The sequence below is a fragment of the Anticarsia gemmatalis genome, chromosome 5 (genome assembly GCF_050436995.1).
Source record: "Anticarsia gemmatalis isolate Benzon Research Colony breed Stoneville strain chromosome 5, ilAntGemm2 primary, whole genome shotgun sequence".
NCBI classification, from domain to species: Eukaryota; Metazoa; Arthropoda; class Insecta; order Lepidoptera; family Erebidae; genus Anticarsia; species Anticarsia gemmatalis.
Genome location: NC_134749.1, coordinates 4199453 through 4218813, shown reverse-complemented (window position 1 = coordinate 4218813; position 19361 = coordinate 4199453). Strand labels below are relative to the sequence as shown.

The 19361-nt window shown below is 36.6% G+C and overlaps 3 protein-coding genes across 5 annotated transcripts in view; all 3 read left to right on the top strand.

Moving 5' to 3' along the window:
• Window positions 1–271: 271 nt before the first annotated feature.
• Window positions 272–4126, top strand: RanBP3 (ran-binding protein 3). The gene is made up of 6 exons (XM_076114194.1): window positions 272–416; window positions 1149–1280; window positions 1637–2046; window positions 2259–2405; window positions 2536–2793; window positions 3286–4126. The coding sequence occupies exons 1-6, from the start codon at window positions 398–400 to the stop codon at window positions 3676–3678; spliced, it is 1359 nt and encodes a 452-aa protein (XP_075970309.1). The 5' UTR covers window positions 272–397; the 3' UTR covers window positions 3679–4126.
• A 1313-nt stretch (window positions 4127–5439) lies between these two features.
• Window positions 5440–9020, top strand: LOC142972843 (odorant receptor 46a-like). The gene is made up of 8 exons (XM_076114189.1): window positions 5440–5634; window positions 5907–6036; window positions 6755–6959; window positions 7548–7826; window positions 7981–8080; window positions 8161–8265; window positions 8428–8583; window positions 8680–9020. Exons 1-8 carry the CDS (start codon window positions 5440–5442, stop codon window positions 8722–8724), a joined length of 1215 nt encoding a protein of 404 aa, XP_075970304.1. The 3' UTR covers window positions 8725–9020.
• A 512-nt stretch (window positions 9021–9532) lies between these two features.
• Pkcdelta (Protein kinase C delta) overlaps window positions 9533–19361 on the top strand; it is a 31150-nt gene continuing 21321 nt past the window's right edge. Inside the window, exons 1-4 of one of the 3 annotated variants that reach the window (XM_076114182.1) lie at window positions 9533–9871; window positions 15209–15309; window positions 16898–17099; window positions 17417–17546. In XM_076114182.1, coding sequence (XP_075970297.1) covers window positions 9770–9871; window positions 15209–15309; window positions 16898–17099; window positions 17417–17546 — 535 coding nt within the window. In that variant the 5' untranslated portion in view covers window positions 9533–9769. Of the gene's footprint in view, window positions 9872–13438; window positions 13472–15208; window positions 15310–16897; window positions 17100–17416; window positions 17547–19361 lie in introns of those variants that run through there. The other 2 variants (XM_076114183.1, XM_076114184.1) reach the window with 2 other exon arrangements.

The following is a 19361-nucleotide window of genomic DNA, read 5'->3' as shown; positions in this document are numbered from 1 at the left end:
AGAAGTACTCAAATATTAGCCTTGATAACTTTCCTGATTTTTTTTCTATTCACCCCGCGAATTCTATTCACCCCGTTTTACGGTATCAGTAAATAGTCCCTCCCCCTCAAAATATAGCATTATATTTTCCTTGGCAACATTTTTAATTCGCAAATGATCAACGATAAGTTTAAATTGGTTTTTACTTCTTTGGGTTTTAATCGTACTCAGTAAAAATACGAATTAAAGCATTCACATAATTTTAACAAAATAATTAATAACCTATAATTTTTAAGCTAGGTACTATTAATCTAAGAGATAAAATTTTAGTAAGAAAATTATGACACTATTTATCATTTAGTAACTTTGTTTTTGCCTCACTCTATGGTCAGTTAAAAAAAAACTTATAAATTCGACAATGGCAGACGCAAAGCAAGGTAAGTTTTTACATTTTTCTTCAAATATACTGCATCGTAATAAGTATTTAGTGCGTATTTTATGAATATGAGCAAAGTATGTTAAGTCCATTCTATCATAATTAAATAAGGACGTAGAAACTACTTTACGCTTACTTTGTCCATGCTGCATCATCAATGAGTCTCTTTTTGTTATTTTACTCAATTTGCCGTTTTTCTGTAGTAATGTACTGTTAATTAAGTTATTTCTATGTAAGTGTTTCAGTAGTAAGTAATACTTGCCTGTAACTATCTTATTACATTAGAAAGTAAACTTACATTATCTTTTCCATTCACCATACTGCTTGACTATTTGATGAAGTTTTTCATTTCGTATTTGTCAACTTTGTGGTGGCTGTTTCAGTTGGTTTCATTTGTCTAGTTTAGTTAGTATAGTTATATGAAAGAAAGTGCTTATTGTTTAAGTGCAAATATCTAATCAATATGTTCTTAATGTATATGTCATTATTGTTATTGACTTGTAAATTTTACGTGTCTAATATGGAGAGGTTGTTGCTGTATCTGAGAGATTATTATTGTTTTTGTCATTATTTTATAGCATATAGTTTATTATATTATTATAGTAACTGGTTTTCAGTTTCAATGCCATTGCTTTTTACATCTTTTTCATTATGTTTTCACTAGTCACTTAATATTAATTATAAGGTTTTAAGTGTGGACTAATCAATGATTTGTAATTTATTGTGTTATTAGGTAAATCACCGATTGAAGACTTCTATAATGGGTCATCTCAGTCAAGAGTGGTTCTGGCAAAACCTAGACTTGGTGGATTTGGTTCATCTAGTTTTGCATCCAGCTCTAACAAGGGATCCTGTAATCCTTTTGGTAAGGACTAGTAACAATTCATATTAAAATTATAATTATAATTATGCTTTCCTATTAAGTGTAACAAAATAAGATAATGAATAAACTTTTTCACATAACATTGAATATTTGAAGTAATTCTTGGACAGGTCAGAATAACTTGTTTTATGCAAATAACATATTATTCATTTTATGTTATCATATATCACAAGTGTGGTTTTGGGTGCTGGTCACTTGTGATAATTTGTGGTTTATAATAATTATGCCTTATCATATCAGTCTATTATAAGTGGTACATTGATCATCTACATAAACTATATTAAGACAGAGATAAAAACAACTTGTGAATTGATTGCACACATTTTCTTATCTTTCAGCTGCAGGATCCATTTTGAGGCCCTCTCAATTGAAACCTGGTGCAAATCCGTTCCTAAAAGCTGCTGAACAGACAAACAATGAAACTGAAACAAAAGAGAAAAAGGAAGAAGCTTCAAATGAAGAAAGACTTAAAGAAAATGAGACTCAAGAAGTAGAAGTGCCTAAGTTTGTACCACTAGGATCTGCTAATGTCACTCCAAGGACATCCAATGTACCAGGAGGACAACCCGCTCCCGGATCATCATCAGGATTTGTTTTTGGACAGAATTTAAGTGAAAGAGTTGTTATGAAGGAGTCTGTCAACAATGGTGAAGCTGCAGCTGAAGAGCACAGTTCTTCTAATGGAAGCACAGAGTTGCTGTTCACCAGTGCTGCTGCGTCTGTTAAAGATAATGTTAAGGAAAATCAGGTTAGCATATTTTACACATAATTTCTTGATAAGGCAGATATGCAATCTTTTATTTTCTGGTATAAAACTTTCTCACTGTTACACTATAATTGAACTGTGTACTTCATAGCCATAAAAGACAAATCCTTAGTGTGTGACCTATAACTTGTTCTAATCATATGAATCTATAGTATTAATGGTTTATTTACTGTTTGTTTATTTGTATGTATCAGGAGGAAACAAACTCGAGCGAGGCGCCAAGCAGTAGCGACGGCCTGGCAGCGGCGGCCGCGGAGTACGAGCGGTCTCACGCGCGACCGCCTCCACCCACCACTACCTACACCATCACAGGAGAGGAGGGAGAAATCAATGTGTTACAGGTGAGTGTTCTAATTCTTTTTTCAATTACTTGTAGTTCTATCACTTCAAAATGAAATACGATAACTAAGATTACACCATGTAGCCTATCAGAAATCGTTCAAGTGTAACGCGAGCGGTGTGTGGTTGCAGATATCGTGTCGTCTGTTCGCGTGGGAGGCGGGCAGCTGGCGCGAGCGCGGACACGGCGTGCTGCGACTCAACGAGACGCAGGGCGGTCCTAGCGCGGCGGGCGGCGCGGCGCGGCTCGTGGCGCGCGTGGCGGGGTCGCTGCGCGTGGTGCTTAACACCAAGCTGTGGCCCGACATGGTGGTGGAGCGCGCCGGCACCAAGTCGCTGCGCATCACCGCCGCCGACGCGCAGCAGCAAGTCAAACTGTTCCTCATCATGGTAACTTTGTCGTCTCTATCGCTAACTTTAGCTAAAGCGATAGTGGTTTGTTTGCTTAAATAAATGGTTCCTATCTAATTTCGACAGACCTTTTTCGTAAACAATGAAGAGGAAAAGAAAATAAAATTAATTTTCTGAATCGAACGTCGAATGCACCTCCTATCCTATGTGGCATGATTTTTAGAGTAATTCCTCCTTGTATGGAAATGTTTCTAACCTGGCTGTGTTTATTTTAAATAGTGGACACGTATCTCGTGACAGATTTACATATATTATCTTCAAGGTTGTCTGTAGTTCAAAGAATTAGTTAAACCATGTTTTTAAAATGATATGGTTTATAATCACATAAAGCTAAATTTATTGTTTTTGTTATCACAAGTTAATGTAACTTAAGCACGAAAATTAAATGACCCATCGAAATATTTGTTCTGCCATTTATGTGATTAGTTTTATGTCATACTGATTGTTAAAAAAATGTGTTTATGTTGTCAGGCATCACCAGCAGACATAGTACAGTTACACAGAGCACTGACAGCTCGCATCGCAGTGAGCAAACGTTCCACGTCTACGTGCACATCGACGTCGACGTCGTCGACCGCCGGCACGCAGAACGCCACACAGAACGCCACGTCGCAGAAGGCCGCCGAGAGGCTGGAGGCCGACGCCGATGACAACGACTACCTCGAGAAGACCGACGACGTCGCCGACAATGAGCCCAGTACCAATGACAGGCTAGAAGCTGATCCTGAACATAAGACTGAGGAGCACGAATCCAACGTGGACGGCATGAAGGAAGACAAGGAGAGCAAGTCGCTCAAGCGGAAAGAGCCCGCCGAGGACGAGACCTCGCCTAAGAGACAGTGCCCTGAAATATTAATAGAGTGATAATAATCATATAATATTATTCATAACGACTCGTTGTATAAACTTTGTGATGTAAATGTGGACATGGTTCATTTGTTCGACATCCGCTGAAAGCTCTGGGTTCAAATAGATATCTTATGTAAATGTAACTAATAGATAATGTGTAGAGATATTTATGATTAAATTAATATAGCATTTTACAACATTGTTGATTATTACTAATGGAGTTTCCATTTCTAATAATTCTAGCGACCGCACACGCATTTGACTAATAATTTTGAGTACAAAGTAAAAGGCCGCAGTATTAGTGACGCTATTATGTAACGGCTCAAAATTTCTGTTTAACACATTCCAATCGTTGCATACGGACGCAAATGGATTAGCACGTTCGGCCAGAGCTGATACCAAATACAGTACTGATGTGGTTTATTTTCTGATAGATTTTTAAATAAACTATTTCACAATAGAACACACGTTATTATTGAAACATCCTGTTTCCTGCTTCCTTTATTTAGATTACATAACAATTTTAATTAAATTATATTATCAGTAACTATCTCCAACACAAGGTTTTGTCCGCTACTATGGATTCGCAAATACATTACACATTTATGTAATCTTATAACTAAGTATTTAACAGTAAAGCACTAACATGTTCTTAATAATAGTAACACTATTTAGTTAGTTATCTATTAAAAGACAAATAATATGCTGTAAACACATATTTTTTCGAGTTCGCCGGGATAAACACAAACCAAATCAGTGAAAAATTATTTTGGTACGCTACCAGCGTAGATAATCATTTCATTCATCATTCTGAAACACAGTTTCTGTCACGAATGCGAAGGAAAGTAACCGATGCTTATACTGTGCTTATACACTTCATGTATCATTAGAAAAAAAAGGTTAGAATTTTCACTGTCGAATAAATACTTCAATGGTAGTAAGTAATTATGTTGAGGAATTAATATCTAACTAGCATTTAGTAAGTATTTACCTAAATTACCCGCTACATATTTAACAAACATCCAATTTGTATAAATCCGTTTAAAACGACGGTGCTTATTAAAAGAAACGATATGATTGGCTTGTTAATAATTTTGACATCATTAGCCGGTTGTAATTGAAGTGTCGCGAAAATTAACACCCTCCTAGTTTGACAACAAAACTATACAGGGGGAGTCTAATTTGAAACCAACTTTTTAATATGGACGTACCTAATATCTACGATTTATTCAGGGAATGTCCCACTAACTGAACAATACATAGCCTCCGTGACGCAGTGATTAAGATGATTTCACTCTATTAGGTCGCTATTATCACTACTGTCGTGGGTTCGATTCTCAAACGAGACAAATGTTAGTGTCATGCACAAATGATGTTTCGGGTCTTTGAATTCGTTAGTTGTACTTGTTTGTGAATGTAGTGGGTTCGATTCACACCAGTCGCAAAATGTAGTCTTCAAGAAAATTTATTTTTACAATTTAACACTGGTACGTTTGCAGTTAACTGAATTATTTAACAGATTTAGTTACTAGCCGTGCGTATTAGCCCTTAGTAAAATAAATGTTATAGGTACTAAATGCAGACTTCTATCAAAATTCAATAGACAACAATGATAAAAATTTAAATCACCAAACAAACACTTGGAACAGCCCGTAGAATCAAACAAATAATTCAAAGTTGTCACCTCGTTATAAGCAATCAACACGTATTTTAGGGCGCACTAGTTAAAATACAAAGTAGTACAATATACCTACTCTTAGGTTTGTCGCTTGCAAAATGAACGAGGAAATTACATATTCAACATTTGACGGTTTGAGACCTCATTTTGATGCATTGGCTCGCGTGGGCTATTTTAAAATTGTCCTTAAACCATTGTCCCCTGTAAAGCGATTCCTACACGATGCATACCGATTCGTTTCATGTTTTCTTGTTATTACGTACAATGTTCAGCATCTTTTACGCGTTATACAGGTGAGAGATTCAGATCAACAAATTTACGTAATGATTTTAATAATTAATACAATGCCTGCCTGGGTTTCAAATTGGCCTACAAAATCACCTTTTTTTGAACAAAGTAGCTTTGAATGAGAATCCACTCAGTATCTGTACTATACCTACCGCGGCACTTTGTTATAGTTTGTTGTGTGTAGATAAATGATGAGAATCAAATGTAAAGAGGTGAGTGACTATAGGTTTTAATGCTAAATTAGCTTTTAACTTAGGTACTTGGTTGTTGAGCTCAGGTTCGTCACAGTACTGACCAGATAATAGACACGCTGTTCATCTTGCTGACCACGCTTAATACTCTGGGAAAAGAAGCTGCATTCAATTTAAGGAGCCAACGTATTGACGCAATCATCAACACTATCAATGGTTCGTATTTAAACTCTACTTAGTTCCGTTTTCATAATTAGGCGACTGTATTTTAATGAAAGAGCTAACAGCAGACTCTATTACAGATTACAGTGATAAAATAATATTTATTTTGAGTCATCCATGTTCATATTCACGATCGTCATGATTAGATTACGGCGAATTGAATCCGACAACATAATATACATACTTATTACTACTTATTGACCAGTTTCAATAAAATATCTTTAATTACGGATAAGCGTACGATTGCAATCTGCCGTTAAAGTGTTCTTAATTAATACACTGAGTTCGCGACACATGTATCCGTTATAATGAATTCAACAAATAGCTTTCATTTGAAACTGCACATGTCATCATAAATTTAATTTATTGAAGCGATTACCGCATCATAAATCTTAGCATGTCATCAACGCTCGAGTCAGTTTGACGCCGCAAAAAATGGATACGCCCACATTTTATAAATATGATACATCACATTAAATATCAAAGATACGAATAATTCGTGCATATTGAAAATTATGATGCATAGAAATGCCAATGGGGCGTTACATTAGCAAAGTTGTTAATTAAAATGTAATAATTAAGATAATGTTAATTCAATTCCTAAGTTCCATTACCTAAGTAAGTTGATTAATCGTTTAAGAGAGAGCTTAACGCGATCAATTCAAGATGATTCGAGTCTCAAAAATATTTAGATGTTGTATTATTTCTCCAGGGCCGTACTTCGCAGCAAGCAAGTCATATCACGTAGATGTATTGAAAACAAACGCAGTTATAATGTCACGTCTCTTGAAACTGTACCACGGAGCTATATTCACGTGTGGTTTTTTGTGGACCTTGTTCCCTTTGGTGAATAGAGCTCTAGGAGAAGAAGTGCAGTTCACTGGATATTTCCCATTTGATACCGTGAAAACGCCGGCGTAAGTTGGGTATTTAGTAATACTTACCAACTTTGGTGACTTTTATAAATCAAGTAGTCCTCTTTATAAGTATTTAAGCAACCTTACCTCTTTAAATTTTCACTCCATCGCGGATTTTAGGTACACATAATACTCAATAGCTAAACGGGTCTTAAACGCGATGAAAATTTCAAATGTCACGGTACCTTATTTGTTGCTGACGGTTCGATCGAGTTACACCGATCGTCACGGGTTGACTGATGCAGCCGCAAAGTGTCATCTCCTTATGGCGCAAGTTTCTACGCCTACCCTCATATGGTCAAACACTATTTTCAAAGCGTTCGAAATTGTCGGCACCTCGCCACATAAACTTATCTATATTATGCTTTCGTTTAGCTTTTGAACAAGCTACCTAGGTTAAAAACGATAATTGTTCCAAATATTTAACACACCTTGGTCATGCTTGTATGTAACGCGCAATACTAATTTACATTTGCACTATGTAAACATTAACGAAATGAGAACACCTTTGATTTACTTCCAAAATATCTACCTGCTTACAAATAATTAGCTTTATGCCGCTACTAAAATATATCTCTGTACTTTTAGATTTCAACTGGCATTGGCTTACATGATCATTTTAATAACTTTTCAAGCTTATGGCAATGTGACTATGGATTGCACAATAGTGGCATTCTACGCACAAGCCAAGATACAAATACAGATGCTCCGATACAATCTAGAGCAACTAGTGGAATTTGATGATGTAAAAATAAATCCAACGCTGAAGACAAGACCTTACAATGAAAAACAAGAAGAGAAGAAACAACAGGCTCAAATACAGGAGCGTTTTAAAAAATGTGTTGTGCATTATCAACAGATATTACAGTAAGTTGGTATCTCTATTGTTTCTGAGCACGATATCTGCCTTCGAGTCTACCCTTGAAAGGCAGAAGATATACCAAGAAGTGAAAATATCAGTTCCAGTACCAGTAAAAAGTAACATGATATCAATGTTAAAGTGCCCTTTTGTTTTTCGTAGGTTCGCTAAAGAAGTAGAGTCAATATTTGGGGAAGCGATGGTCATTCAGTTCTTCGTAATGGCCTGGGTTATTTGTATGACCATGTACAAGATTGTCGGGGTGCGTATATTTTAAAGATACGAAATAAGTATATACCGAATACTTTAATGGATAAATATCGTTGTAATTACATTTTTCAGTTAAACATTGTTTCAGCGGAGTTCTTCTCTATGGCGATGTACCTCGGCTGTATGTTGGCGCAGCTGTTTATTTACTGTTACTTTGGTACGCAACTTAAAGTAGAGGCAAGTACATGAAGAAAACACGTGTAGCTTAAAAAAACTTGTGACTCATTAGAAAAATGGCTGTTGGAAAGATTTATAGCTCCGTAGTTGTGACCGTGCTTAAGACAGCTAGCTATAAATCACAATTTGGCAATGTTATGTGAGTGTGAGTTTTGTTATCAGAGCGAGTTCATAAATCAGTCGATATATTGCTGCAACTGGTTGGCTTTGTCGCCGAGCTTTCGTGGGCAGCTGCTTGTGATGATGCAGTGTTGTGGCAGACCACTCGCTCCCCGCACCGCCTATGTTATACCAATGTCTCTGGAGACGTATATTGCGGTAATAGTTGTTACCTGTTTCAATTCCAATTATTATTTATCTTCAAAGGTATACTTTCGCTGAATGTTTATTGATCGATTTTTATTTATGTTGCAGGTCTTAAGGTCCTCGTACACGTTGTTTACCTTTTTGAACCGTTAATACGAAAAGATTTTCTTTCTTCATATAAGTAAAGATCTAGCCTATTGTAGTGTCGTACAAGAATGAAGCATAGCACGGATACAATAACGTACACACCTTGCAAGCACACTTGTAAGCACTGTAAAGATAGGTAGGTGTGATTTAGGCAGCTACAAGTATCCGTAATGCAAGATCGATGAACGTTGAGAAATAGCTCTACTCTGATCGCAAGTTTCCTTTAAAACGGTTGCACAATGGATTTGGTGCACAAAGCTATCAGAACCTCAGAGGTCGCTCGTAAAATTGACCACCGTTTGATTCATTACGTCTATTTACTGCCGTTTTATAGCACGCGGCGACGTGAGACGTCTGTAGCGAATCGCAAACTTGCTTTAACAGAATGTGCTTCAACCTATTGTTCTAGAGTTTCAAATACTTGTATCAATTTAAACACGGTACTATATAGTTACTTAGTACAAATATATAAAACTGGAAGCCGTTTTAAGTCAGCAGTTATTCATCGATTTAACCTCGAGGAGGTAACACACTGCGGCGTCTTCACTGTTAAGCTTAGACTAAAATATCGTTAAAAGTAATAAAGTTAAAAAATAACTATTGTGTTTTGTCTATTCTTTGTGTAAAAAAAATAAACATTGGGAACGCCTATAAATAAAAACCGGTGTGTATCATTTATTGGACGTCGCTTCTCTTCAAGCTCGTAAGATAATTATTTTAAGCACCGTATTTCGAGTGAACCGCTTAAGTTCGGGCGTTAAAGTGCGTGGCGTCGTCTGACTCACGCGGGCTCCGCCAGACAATTCAGGAGTCCGAAACCCGCCTCTTCAGTGCTCCGGACGACGTAAGTGCCGAAAGTCGTGTAAAAAGTTGTATCCGGCCGCGAATAGCGCGTGTGGAATTCCGTTTATAAATACGCGAGTGCGGGCGCGGCGGGTCGAGAGTCGAGAGCGGGAGTTTCTGTTCAGCACGAGCGCTCGAGGGAGCCGAGCTCGGGCAGGCGGCGGCAGGCGGCGGCAGGGGCGCAGGGCTGCGGCATGCGCGCGCGCCGATGATATTCACGGGCGGGGGGGCGCGCCGCCGCACCTCGCCCGCGCCGCCACGCGCGCGCCTCGCCCCGCGCCCGCCCGCCCACCGACTCCATGCCGACTATGTGAGTCCTGCGACACATGCCTACTGTTTACTAACGCTAAACGCTAATACACTCACGCACTACACATACAGGATCTAGCTCTATCTTAAACGCCGAAGTACCTTTTTAGTTGACTTCTAACTTTTGACTGGTTGAGAGAAAAACATTAAAACAAAAATCAAGAAAAAGATACAATTCAGAGAAACTGTGTGTAGTTTCTTTCACAAACAATAACAGCTTAACTAAATACTTAGTTAACATCAATCGTTACTGTAATAAAACTGGCACTGGTATTTTTCAATTTCTTTCCTTCGCTATCTTTTTCTGGTATTCTAGGTTAAACAATTTTTGCAGACAGTTAAAATAAACTGACAGGAACACTATAAGAACTATCACTATCTCCTACAGTAAAGGAAACAAATTGAGGAAAAAAACAACGAAAAAAACATAGGGAACACATAAAAAGCTATAATGGGAGAGCATTATCTTTAAGCTTTGATACTGTTTAACGCAATTAAACTCTCATAACGGATATTATGAAACAACCTCCGCTGTTACAAGTTCCAGATGGCATCCCTACCGGCATTAATCATCATGACAAAAACAAACACGCCTCTTTTAAATTTCTCTTCTTCGATTAAGTTGATATCTATATTGTTGGTACTTCAACATCTTCAGTTTGCACAAACACGTCAATTAAGAACGTTTCCAGCTCAATTTGCAGCTCGCACTTAGTCTTTGTACCGATTAGTCTGTAAATATTTTGACAGACTGATATATTTGTCTAAATGCTTGCGATTTACATTGTTTTATAGAATTCATAACACATACACACTAGGAGATCTACGCATTCGGAGCAATCGCTTTGCTCTGTCATTGCTCGTGAACATAATAATAATATGATTGTTTAGAAATAAAAATATACCGAATTATAGGTGGTTTATTGATAAATAAGTTTTCTCAGGGCCATAACGTAGGAAAGGAAGGCCAATCGTAGAGAAATCATTACACTGCAATTTTATTTACAGCATTCGATAGATGGATCATATACTTTAAGAAATCTAGAGCGCAGGCCAAGGTCTAAGACACTATTTACAATTGGTTATATCAGAAACAGAATTGTATATTGTAATATGAAGATATTGGAACGCCTCTCGTAATATCGAATGCCGACGCGGTCATTTCTCGCGGTGCCCATAAAACAGTTTACAGCCGGATCGATTTAAAAATACAATCGTTTATTGTAGTTCGCACAAACAGAATAAATATGCCTTGGAAATTTCAAAGACATACTAGAGATTTATACGCTTTATTTAAAGCATATTCTTTTCGCCAGAATTTTCGTTTGGACGATGATGTTGAACAATGGGTCTTCAGCTGTTTGATATACAGTTGTTCACAGAAGTAGGAAAACTATTTTTAAAACGATATTTAAGTACGTGTATTTTGGGTAATTTATGTCCGCGTTGATATTAATATGAAGATGTTACAAACAAACTCGTGAGAGTGGCTATTAGAAACACGTTTCGATGTTTACAGTGGCCGTTTGTAATGATTCCTCTATTCATGTTCAATCACTCAAATTATATTATTGTTTTGTGTTACTTCGAATATTACTAATTTATATAAGTAATATTTATATAAGGTGGAAACAGTATTAGATATTTTAGATAAAATTTAGATAATACACATGAAATTGTCATAGTTCCTTTAAAACAGTAGACTCTTATATTAAAGAAAGGAAAACATAGCGGCAAGAGGTTTATAATAAAATTTCACTTTACATCCGCAACGCGGTTACATATTATGTTTTTTATTCTAAAGTTTGTATCCTTATATACTACAACATTCCTTACGTTTGGGATGATTTTTAAATGTTTATAATATTAATTAGTTTTAAGAAAATAACAACAGGGAGCAGTCATTAAAAAAATCAGAACACATGCAGAAGAAAGGGGTTCGTCGTTTCTCTTGTACAATCAAATGATTTGTGTATACCTGTTCAATTTGAGTCTGTTGTAATCAGTGATCACTGATTTCATGTAGTAATTTGTGCGCTTATAAACGCTTTTGCTAACAAGAGTAAGTATGAAAGTTGACGGTTTGCGACAAATATCTACTATTAATCTTACTTTCTAACACATAGAGCGGTAGAGCCAGGAATCGTAATCGATTTGAAGAATAATGTAGGCTACAAGATAAATATTATGCAGTGTTGTTCAATCAGGTAGAATATCCAGATATCTACGTTTACTTATTCATTACAACCACTCTAATCAATATGAAAAAGCAAAGAAATATCTAAATTAAATACAAACTTCCTAATTGGAAGTTTGATATAAAGTTGTCATTATGATAACAATGATATTGTGTTGCGAGTGATAGTTGAATGGGCGCTGACGCACATGTTCAGTATTACAAGAGTAGCATCGTACCGCGGGTTCCGTCTATTAATACCCGTGCATTTACCGCGGCTCCACTCAACCTTGGTGCTCCTCACTCGATGTTAACATGCTCAAGCTTACTTCAGCTTAAAATTGATCTGTTTACGTGTATTTAAGTAGCGCAAAGAACAAATAATGTTTTTTCCGTTCTTTCAAGGTTTCCGTTAAAACGAAGAAATGTTCGCGAGGAAAAACTTATGGAATAGTACGAAAGGACCATCTTTTCCCATTATGTAATTAAAGTCTAACGATTTTTAACATACTTTGTCGTAGCAGCTTAGGATATCGAAAATATGTCGCTTTCTGGGATGCTTACCTGAATTGTATAGAAACTGTATATAATTTTGAATAGTTAACTTAAGAGTACAACAGTCTAGAATATAGTGACTCAATTCAATATGCAACGATAATTACAAAAGTATATGTAAAGAACTGTATCTGTAGATTGCGCGTTGCACCTTGAATAGTGGGTAATAATAGGGATCTTGTAAACAGAAGCCGTAGATGTGGGTGAAGATTATTTATGTGCATCAATACAATGCTGCGGTGCATACTCACTTACTACGTATAAACGGCACACTGTGCTACTTCTGCTTTATTTAACGTCGTAACCTTAAAGAAAAATCCTGAAAGAGTATGCTTTGTTTAGTGTTATTTCTCTAACTTTAACCTTTGCCCTAGACTAAATGTTTAGTTATTATAAGTACGCAAAGTATTTGAAGTCGAGCACATTTGAAGCAATTTGCAGTAACCTCTGTCAATCGTGCAGGTACTGTATTTCCCTAGGCACATTCCGATAGCACGCGGTATCATCGCCTAGTCATATCACAAATCGAACGCATCGTGTCGCGCGATCAGTTCACGTGACGTGCACATGCAGCTCAACATAATGACAAACGAATTCTCAATTTTGGCCATTTGACATTAGCCGTGTATTCAACTGTAGCCACCCGGATCCATGCCAGGGAATTCGCAGGCCTTGAGCACCGACGCTTTCTCAAATACCGGTGCGGCTAGTTGCGTCCCTTCGGCTGAAAGGGCGCTGCATTAATATAACTAATTTCAATGTTTATTGGCAATAACATTTTTGTGCATCTCGGCCGTCGAGTGTGACGTTCGAGTTGGCGATGCGTCCAGCCCACGACATCAGTTGCGTGAGATGTCATCTTGGTTTCGGGTATGTCCAATTTCTCGTTTCGCACGGCACCCAAATTCTTGGCTTTCATAAAGCTTCACATTGATATAGCTGAATAAGAAACTTCGTAATGTAAATAACCGAAATGCTTTGTGATGAGCGGAGCGACAAACGGAGCGAGCCTATTATTACGACTAAAATTATTGTAATTGAAAGTCTAGAAAAAACTACAAGCAAAATAATAAGTGTTTTGTTCACAGTTGCACATTCCAAAGTTTATTGCATCGCTCTTCAAAATATTATGATTCGCTGTATCTAGTCGACTTAGTTATAGCATCTTATAGAAGCGAGTATAACAAATAGTCGTTGAAAATAAATATATCCAATGCAAATTCCACAGATTTCCAGACATAGTTTGTTTATTCCCAGTTTACTTCTCGATGTACGCTGAACCTAGATAAATGCATGTTGTTGTTAGAAAATGTCGGCGAGCTCATTAGTTTATAGCACCTAATTACCACTCACTCAAAGTTCATTCAGCAACAACATTAGGATTAAATATATTGATCTCTCGATTAAATATTTATTAGTCTACGAGTTTTCTGTGCTCCTAGACTAGCGGGTCGAGCGCATCAGCCCTTAGTTTAACTCGGAAACTAATTAGAGACAGTTAAAATGCGTAACAGAAATGTGCGACATTGATTCAGGCCGAGACTATGTGACCCGAAGCAGGCAGACATTCTGCACTCCGTGTTGTTTTCATATCTTATTGACATTTCCTTAAAAAGTACTCAGCTAGTCATGTTCGTTGTCGCATTTTTGTGTACAACGTGTGCGCGGATTGTTGGCAATCAGTCAAGTCACCGTAATTAGCGCTGACTGACACAATTGCCCCGAGCACCTAAACAACAAACAGTTAATCTCAACTACAAATGAATCATAAATGTTTACCAACTATTATAATTGCGGTACACGTAAAACAAACGTACAATAAATTATGCAACTCATCGACTCATTGCATACGTTGTGCCGAGTAATAGCGTTAAGTAAATAATGATTTCCTAGCACATTGTGCCAATCATAGTTGGGCTGTGGACCGAACATATAAAATGCAAGCAATGTTATCACGTCATGTTATATTATGATAATGTATTTTTATATCAATACAATGTAACATTTGAAAACAGCTTGCAGTAATGGGCTCTGTCATTACATTAAGAAGAACTTTTTATTTGCCGAGTTCACACGTATTTACACTGACAAAGAATAATATGAGGATTGTAATGCTTAAGACTCTGCCAACAAGTTATGTCTTCATCAGTCACGTTTCGAAGCTTGATGTAGGGCTGCCTTATCAGGATCTCCAGTTGTTTGAGGACAGGTGCTTAAATAAATATCACCTATGATGTCTAAAGATGTTTTTGGCAAACAAATGAACAAATTTGCCTTTTTGACAAAATTTTCTTACTTCTCAGAATCTTGTCAGCGTAAGTTCTATTTTCAGAAGTATATAGATGCAATCTTTCACGTCGTTGTTGTGTTCTTAGATAACATTTTTGTCCTACATGTATTTAAGGTAATTGCAATTTATAAACAAATTAATTTTCTAGGGTAAAAATGCTATAGAAAAATAATTTGTTCCATGGCTAGAAAAATTTCATAACTTTTGTCGTGTATCTAACTCTTCACGAATGCTCTACAAAACTGATACTTTTATTACTTAGTACTTATGTGACGAAGTGAAACATTAGACTTATTGTCATTGATGTTATGTTCCAGTGGTTGCCGGGCGGGGGTTGCGGCGACAGTGGCGAGGGCGCTGTACGTCGCTCCCGTGGCAAACGGATCACGCAGCGGCGAGGCGCCATCAAACATCATAAGTAAGTTTCAACTTCATTCATTAAGGCATAACTCGTTGCGCTCACCGTTCGGTATCACAAACATTCATAGATGGGTGGCCACTGTATTTAAACTGAGCGTCTCCGACCTTAACAGGACTCGTAAGAAGTGGTTTCAGTTTGTTGTCAATTAAGATAGCAGTCGCTAAGCATTGTTAAGTCTTCGGGTGGCTTAAATCACAAACTAACTGTAGTTCTGCGTGCGTTAAAAAACTCTATTAAACTAAGGTCTAAATTAAGATTTATAGTCTCTACCAATTTGATTAAAACATTCCTAGATTACAGATTCTAATAAATTCCATCAGTTTTTATTCAATAATTGAAGGGATAATAGCTTGTTGAAATAAAAAACAATTTTATCGTTTTTAAATTGCAACGTTTTTATTACAAAGTTCTTCGAAACTGAATGGGCTGGCATTATATATTATTTTTGTTTAGATATAATATGTTATTCGTGTTGGCGTACTCACACATATCACCGGCTATTATTCAACGCTTTGCGGACAGATTGATATTCTAATAGCGATCAATATGTCGTTCTTGTACATGTCATCAATTTCTCCTCGTGATCGACTCATTCAAAATATTATATGATTGCTTAATCAAACGTATTTGACAAAAAAAACCTTGTAATATCCTCATTAACAATTAAGTGTTTTCGTCGATTTATTTCTCATATTCATTTACATCAGTATTGTTGTCAAAACATCGAGAAATAATCGTTAGTTCGTAAAGTTACAAAAATAATGTTCTCATGTTTTATCACAATACGAATCATTTCTCTGTGGGAGGATATAATAACAACTTCCACACACGATTGCTGCCTACGACAGAAGCTAATGATTGCGATAATTGTCCAAATGTCTAGACACTACATCACTCACAGTTTTAAATGTGCGTATTTTTCCGTACCTCTGCTATTTTCGATGTGACGTCATAGAAGAAACATTATAACTTTAGAAGAGCATCTTCCCAACTATATATCACGCCTCTTCGTGCATCTCCGTGTCTAAGATTGTTGGCTTGCGAATGTTATCGTCGATACATCATAACTTCACAAGTACCGCCTACATAGTACGTGTAAACAAATTTAAATGCTCAACACAATATATGACACGTTATGTAATTTATTGTAACGCGCTGGAACAGGCGTCCCGCCACTTTGTTACTTATTGTATTATGCGCTGGAAAGCTCGCCAAGTGATGTCATCTTGATTTTACGCGTATTATAGTGCAATTATTATATTATTATTCATAATATTAAGATTTGCTATAAACTTAATAATGTGTTCAGCGAATGGTTTCCGGCCTCGTAGCGATAAATTATAGTTTCCTCGGCTTAACATGCGTCAGTGAAATATGTTTATTTGCAAAGAAAGAAGTCAATCGTAATAATCCTAGCCGCAAATATACTGAGCCACAACATATTGTATTACCTTAATTAAAGCTCGTATCAATCTAGTTGCAATTGAGTCTCAATTATCGTTCACGAATTATATTACCTGACTTCTACTCCGACCACTTAAGATATAATAAAATGCAATAACACCAATCATTTTCTTCTTTCCAGGATCCACGAAGTGAACGGTCACCGTTTCGTGGCGAAGTTCTTCCGTCAGCCGACGTTCTGTGCGTTCTGCAAGGAGTTCTTGTGGGGCTTCGGCAAGCAAGGCTACCGGTGCTCCGTGTGCCAGACGGCCGTGCATAAGAGATGCCACCACAAGCTGCTCGGAAAATGTACCGGATCTTCCGCATACTCCGAGGCTACTGTGGTAAGAATCGTTTCTTAAAATAAAGTAATCTTCTTACTTACTTAATGTCACCGCTATCAGACCCGTCGCAATAAATAACAGCGGGTAACTCTGCATCACTATGAGAAACTCTCAGACAAGCTGGGCATTCCTAACGATGTTTTCCTTTACCTTTTCAACTAGAGCTAATTATTTTTAATATACACAAAATTCGGAAAATCATCTGAGTGTGCCCTTCGATTGGAACCATCGACCACTTTTGTGGGACACGGATTCTTGCCCTGAGCAATTATTGCCCTGTTACAGATTTACTAAAGTTAATCTTAATTTGATTGCAGTACCTTCGCGAGCGGTTCAAAGTGGACGTGCCACACAGGTTCCGACCGCATCAGTTTATGTCGCCCACCTTCTGCGACCACTGCGGCGCCATGCTGTACGGCTTCTTCAAACAAGAGCTCAAGTGTGAAGGTACAGACTTACAATTAATTATTTAAAAGACTATAAGGCGTTACGTGACATTATCAGAGCTTATAAACAATGTTTTGTGTATTTTTTATAAAAAGCCTGAATGATTCGCATTAGTTAATCGATAAATATGTTACACTAGTCTTATTTTAGATAATATTTTATCTCTGTATCATCCCAAGGTAGACTTGCAGAAAATGCCCCAGGCATTAAGTCCGCCTTTATGCAACGTTGTAGGTAGGTACATCAAAATAAATAAATATTTTGAGCGAAGTTTACATAATATAACGTTTAAGTATTTTCTTTTATCAAAAAGCCACATTATATATTTTTTAATGCACAGCTCTATATGTCACAGAAGTAATAAGTTAGTGATAAATAATTGTTTTTTTCATTCTGTAACAATTCAAATGGTCTTAAATTATAATACAATGTAGCAAATTAGAAATTATTGATAGTCATAGGTACATTGATGCCAGAAATAAGAGAGAGAAAGACAATGTTACCTAACATAATGATGAAATAAACATTCACATAAATCGATTGGTGATTATAATTAATACCTTCTAATAGCACATGTTAATCATTGCGTAGTAGTCTATCATGCTCTAATAATGTCTCGTAATTGCATCTTCTATTTAAAGCAAGCGATTCAATATGAATTGAAGGGCAGGAACTATGTTCTGTGAATTGCTATGTAGCTAGAAGGTGGGTAGACGCTTGAGGAGCCGAGCCGAGCACGAACGGAGTATATGTCGAGTACAAATTTCTTTGAAACGTGCTTTCGTTCGAGGCTTTTTAGTCAGTTTACACTGCACGAGTTTATGCTTGACTTGTTTTCTAGTCGTGTTCGGCTTTGCTAGGGTATACCCACTTAAGAATTGTGACCAGCGCAGCGTCTACGGTGACTATAAGATGATATAATTTGTTTGAACAACTCATATTCTCAGTCGCTTTTCTATGTTGCGCTATTGTCGACAATGCGCATGGGATCTTACAGTTTAGTTCGAGTACTTAATCTGCATAATGTTTATCACATTACATAGTGTATTTGCTTCATCTGTTGCACATATAATAATGTAATTTTGATGTCTATTCTAAGAAAATCATTAGTAAAATATTTATGTTGTACTTATTTCGAAGTATTATTTATAATTTGGTACTTATATATCTTAGGACTAAAGCCAGCGTGACCGAGGATCAAGGTTGGCTAATATTAGCGATCAAAAGTCGTAACAATTGTTCCGCCTACAGATATCATTCGATGGATACTCCCAATACATTCCTGAGCAAGCGTGGGCATGCATGAAGCTGATACACTATGTTTATCTTTGTCTTTGCATGATGTTTGTTTTGTTTATGATAAGTTATGCATAAGAAGAAATGTATTTATATATTTTCCTTATTGTATTATTTCGATAATTTTGGCTTGTGGGGATTCTTGTAGCACTGTGATGGCTCTTAATCAGTTTCATAAAACAATATTAATAACTAAATCCCGTTCAAATATGGACAGGAATTGTAAATAAGTAATTGTATTAGTAGAAAAATATAAAAATAAACAGAAATCAAAATTGTAAGTCCCTTTTGACTAATTAAATCTGATACTGATTAAACAGCGTCATGGTGTTATAATATACTTAGGTTATGGCATGATGCATGATTTTTAGATGTTTGTAACTGATTTTATTTTAGTTCTTAAATGTCTGCACAAAAAGATATTCACTACTCACCAAAGCTTTATTGTCATTTGTACCTACGTAACCGTAACATAAACCACCTATGTGTAAATGACTGTAATTTCATAATCGTTTTTAA

Excerpts from the sequence above, each read along its gene's own strand:
- RanBP3 (XM_076114194.1), top strand. Across the intron at positions 1,281-1,636 it reads GGGATCCTGTAATCCTTTTG|CTGCAGGATCCATTTTGAGG; the intron begins GTAAGGACTAGT and ends CTTATCTTTCAG. Across the intron at positions 2,794-3,285 it reads TCAAACTGTTCCTCATCATG|GCATCACCAGCAGACATAGT; the intron begins GTAACTTTGTCG and ends TTATGTTGTCAG.
- LOC142972843 (XM_076114189.1), top strand. The coding sequence starts at position 5,440 with ATGAACGAGGAAATTACATATTCAACATTTGACGGTTTGAGACCTCAT. Across the intron at positions 5,635-5,906 it reads ATCTTTTACGCGTTATACAG|GTTCGTCACAGTACTGACCA; the intron begins GTGAGAGATTCA and ends TGTTGAGCTCAG. Across the intron at positions 8,584-8,679 it reads CTCTGGAGACGTATATTGCG|GTCTTAAGGTCCTCGTACAC; the intron begins GTAATAGTTGTT and ends TTTATGTTGCAG.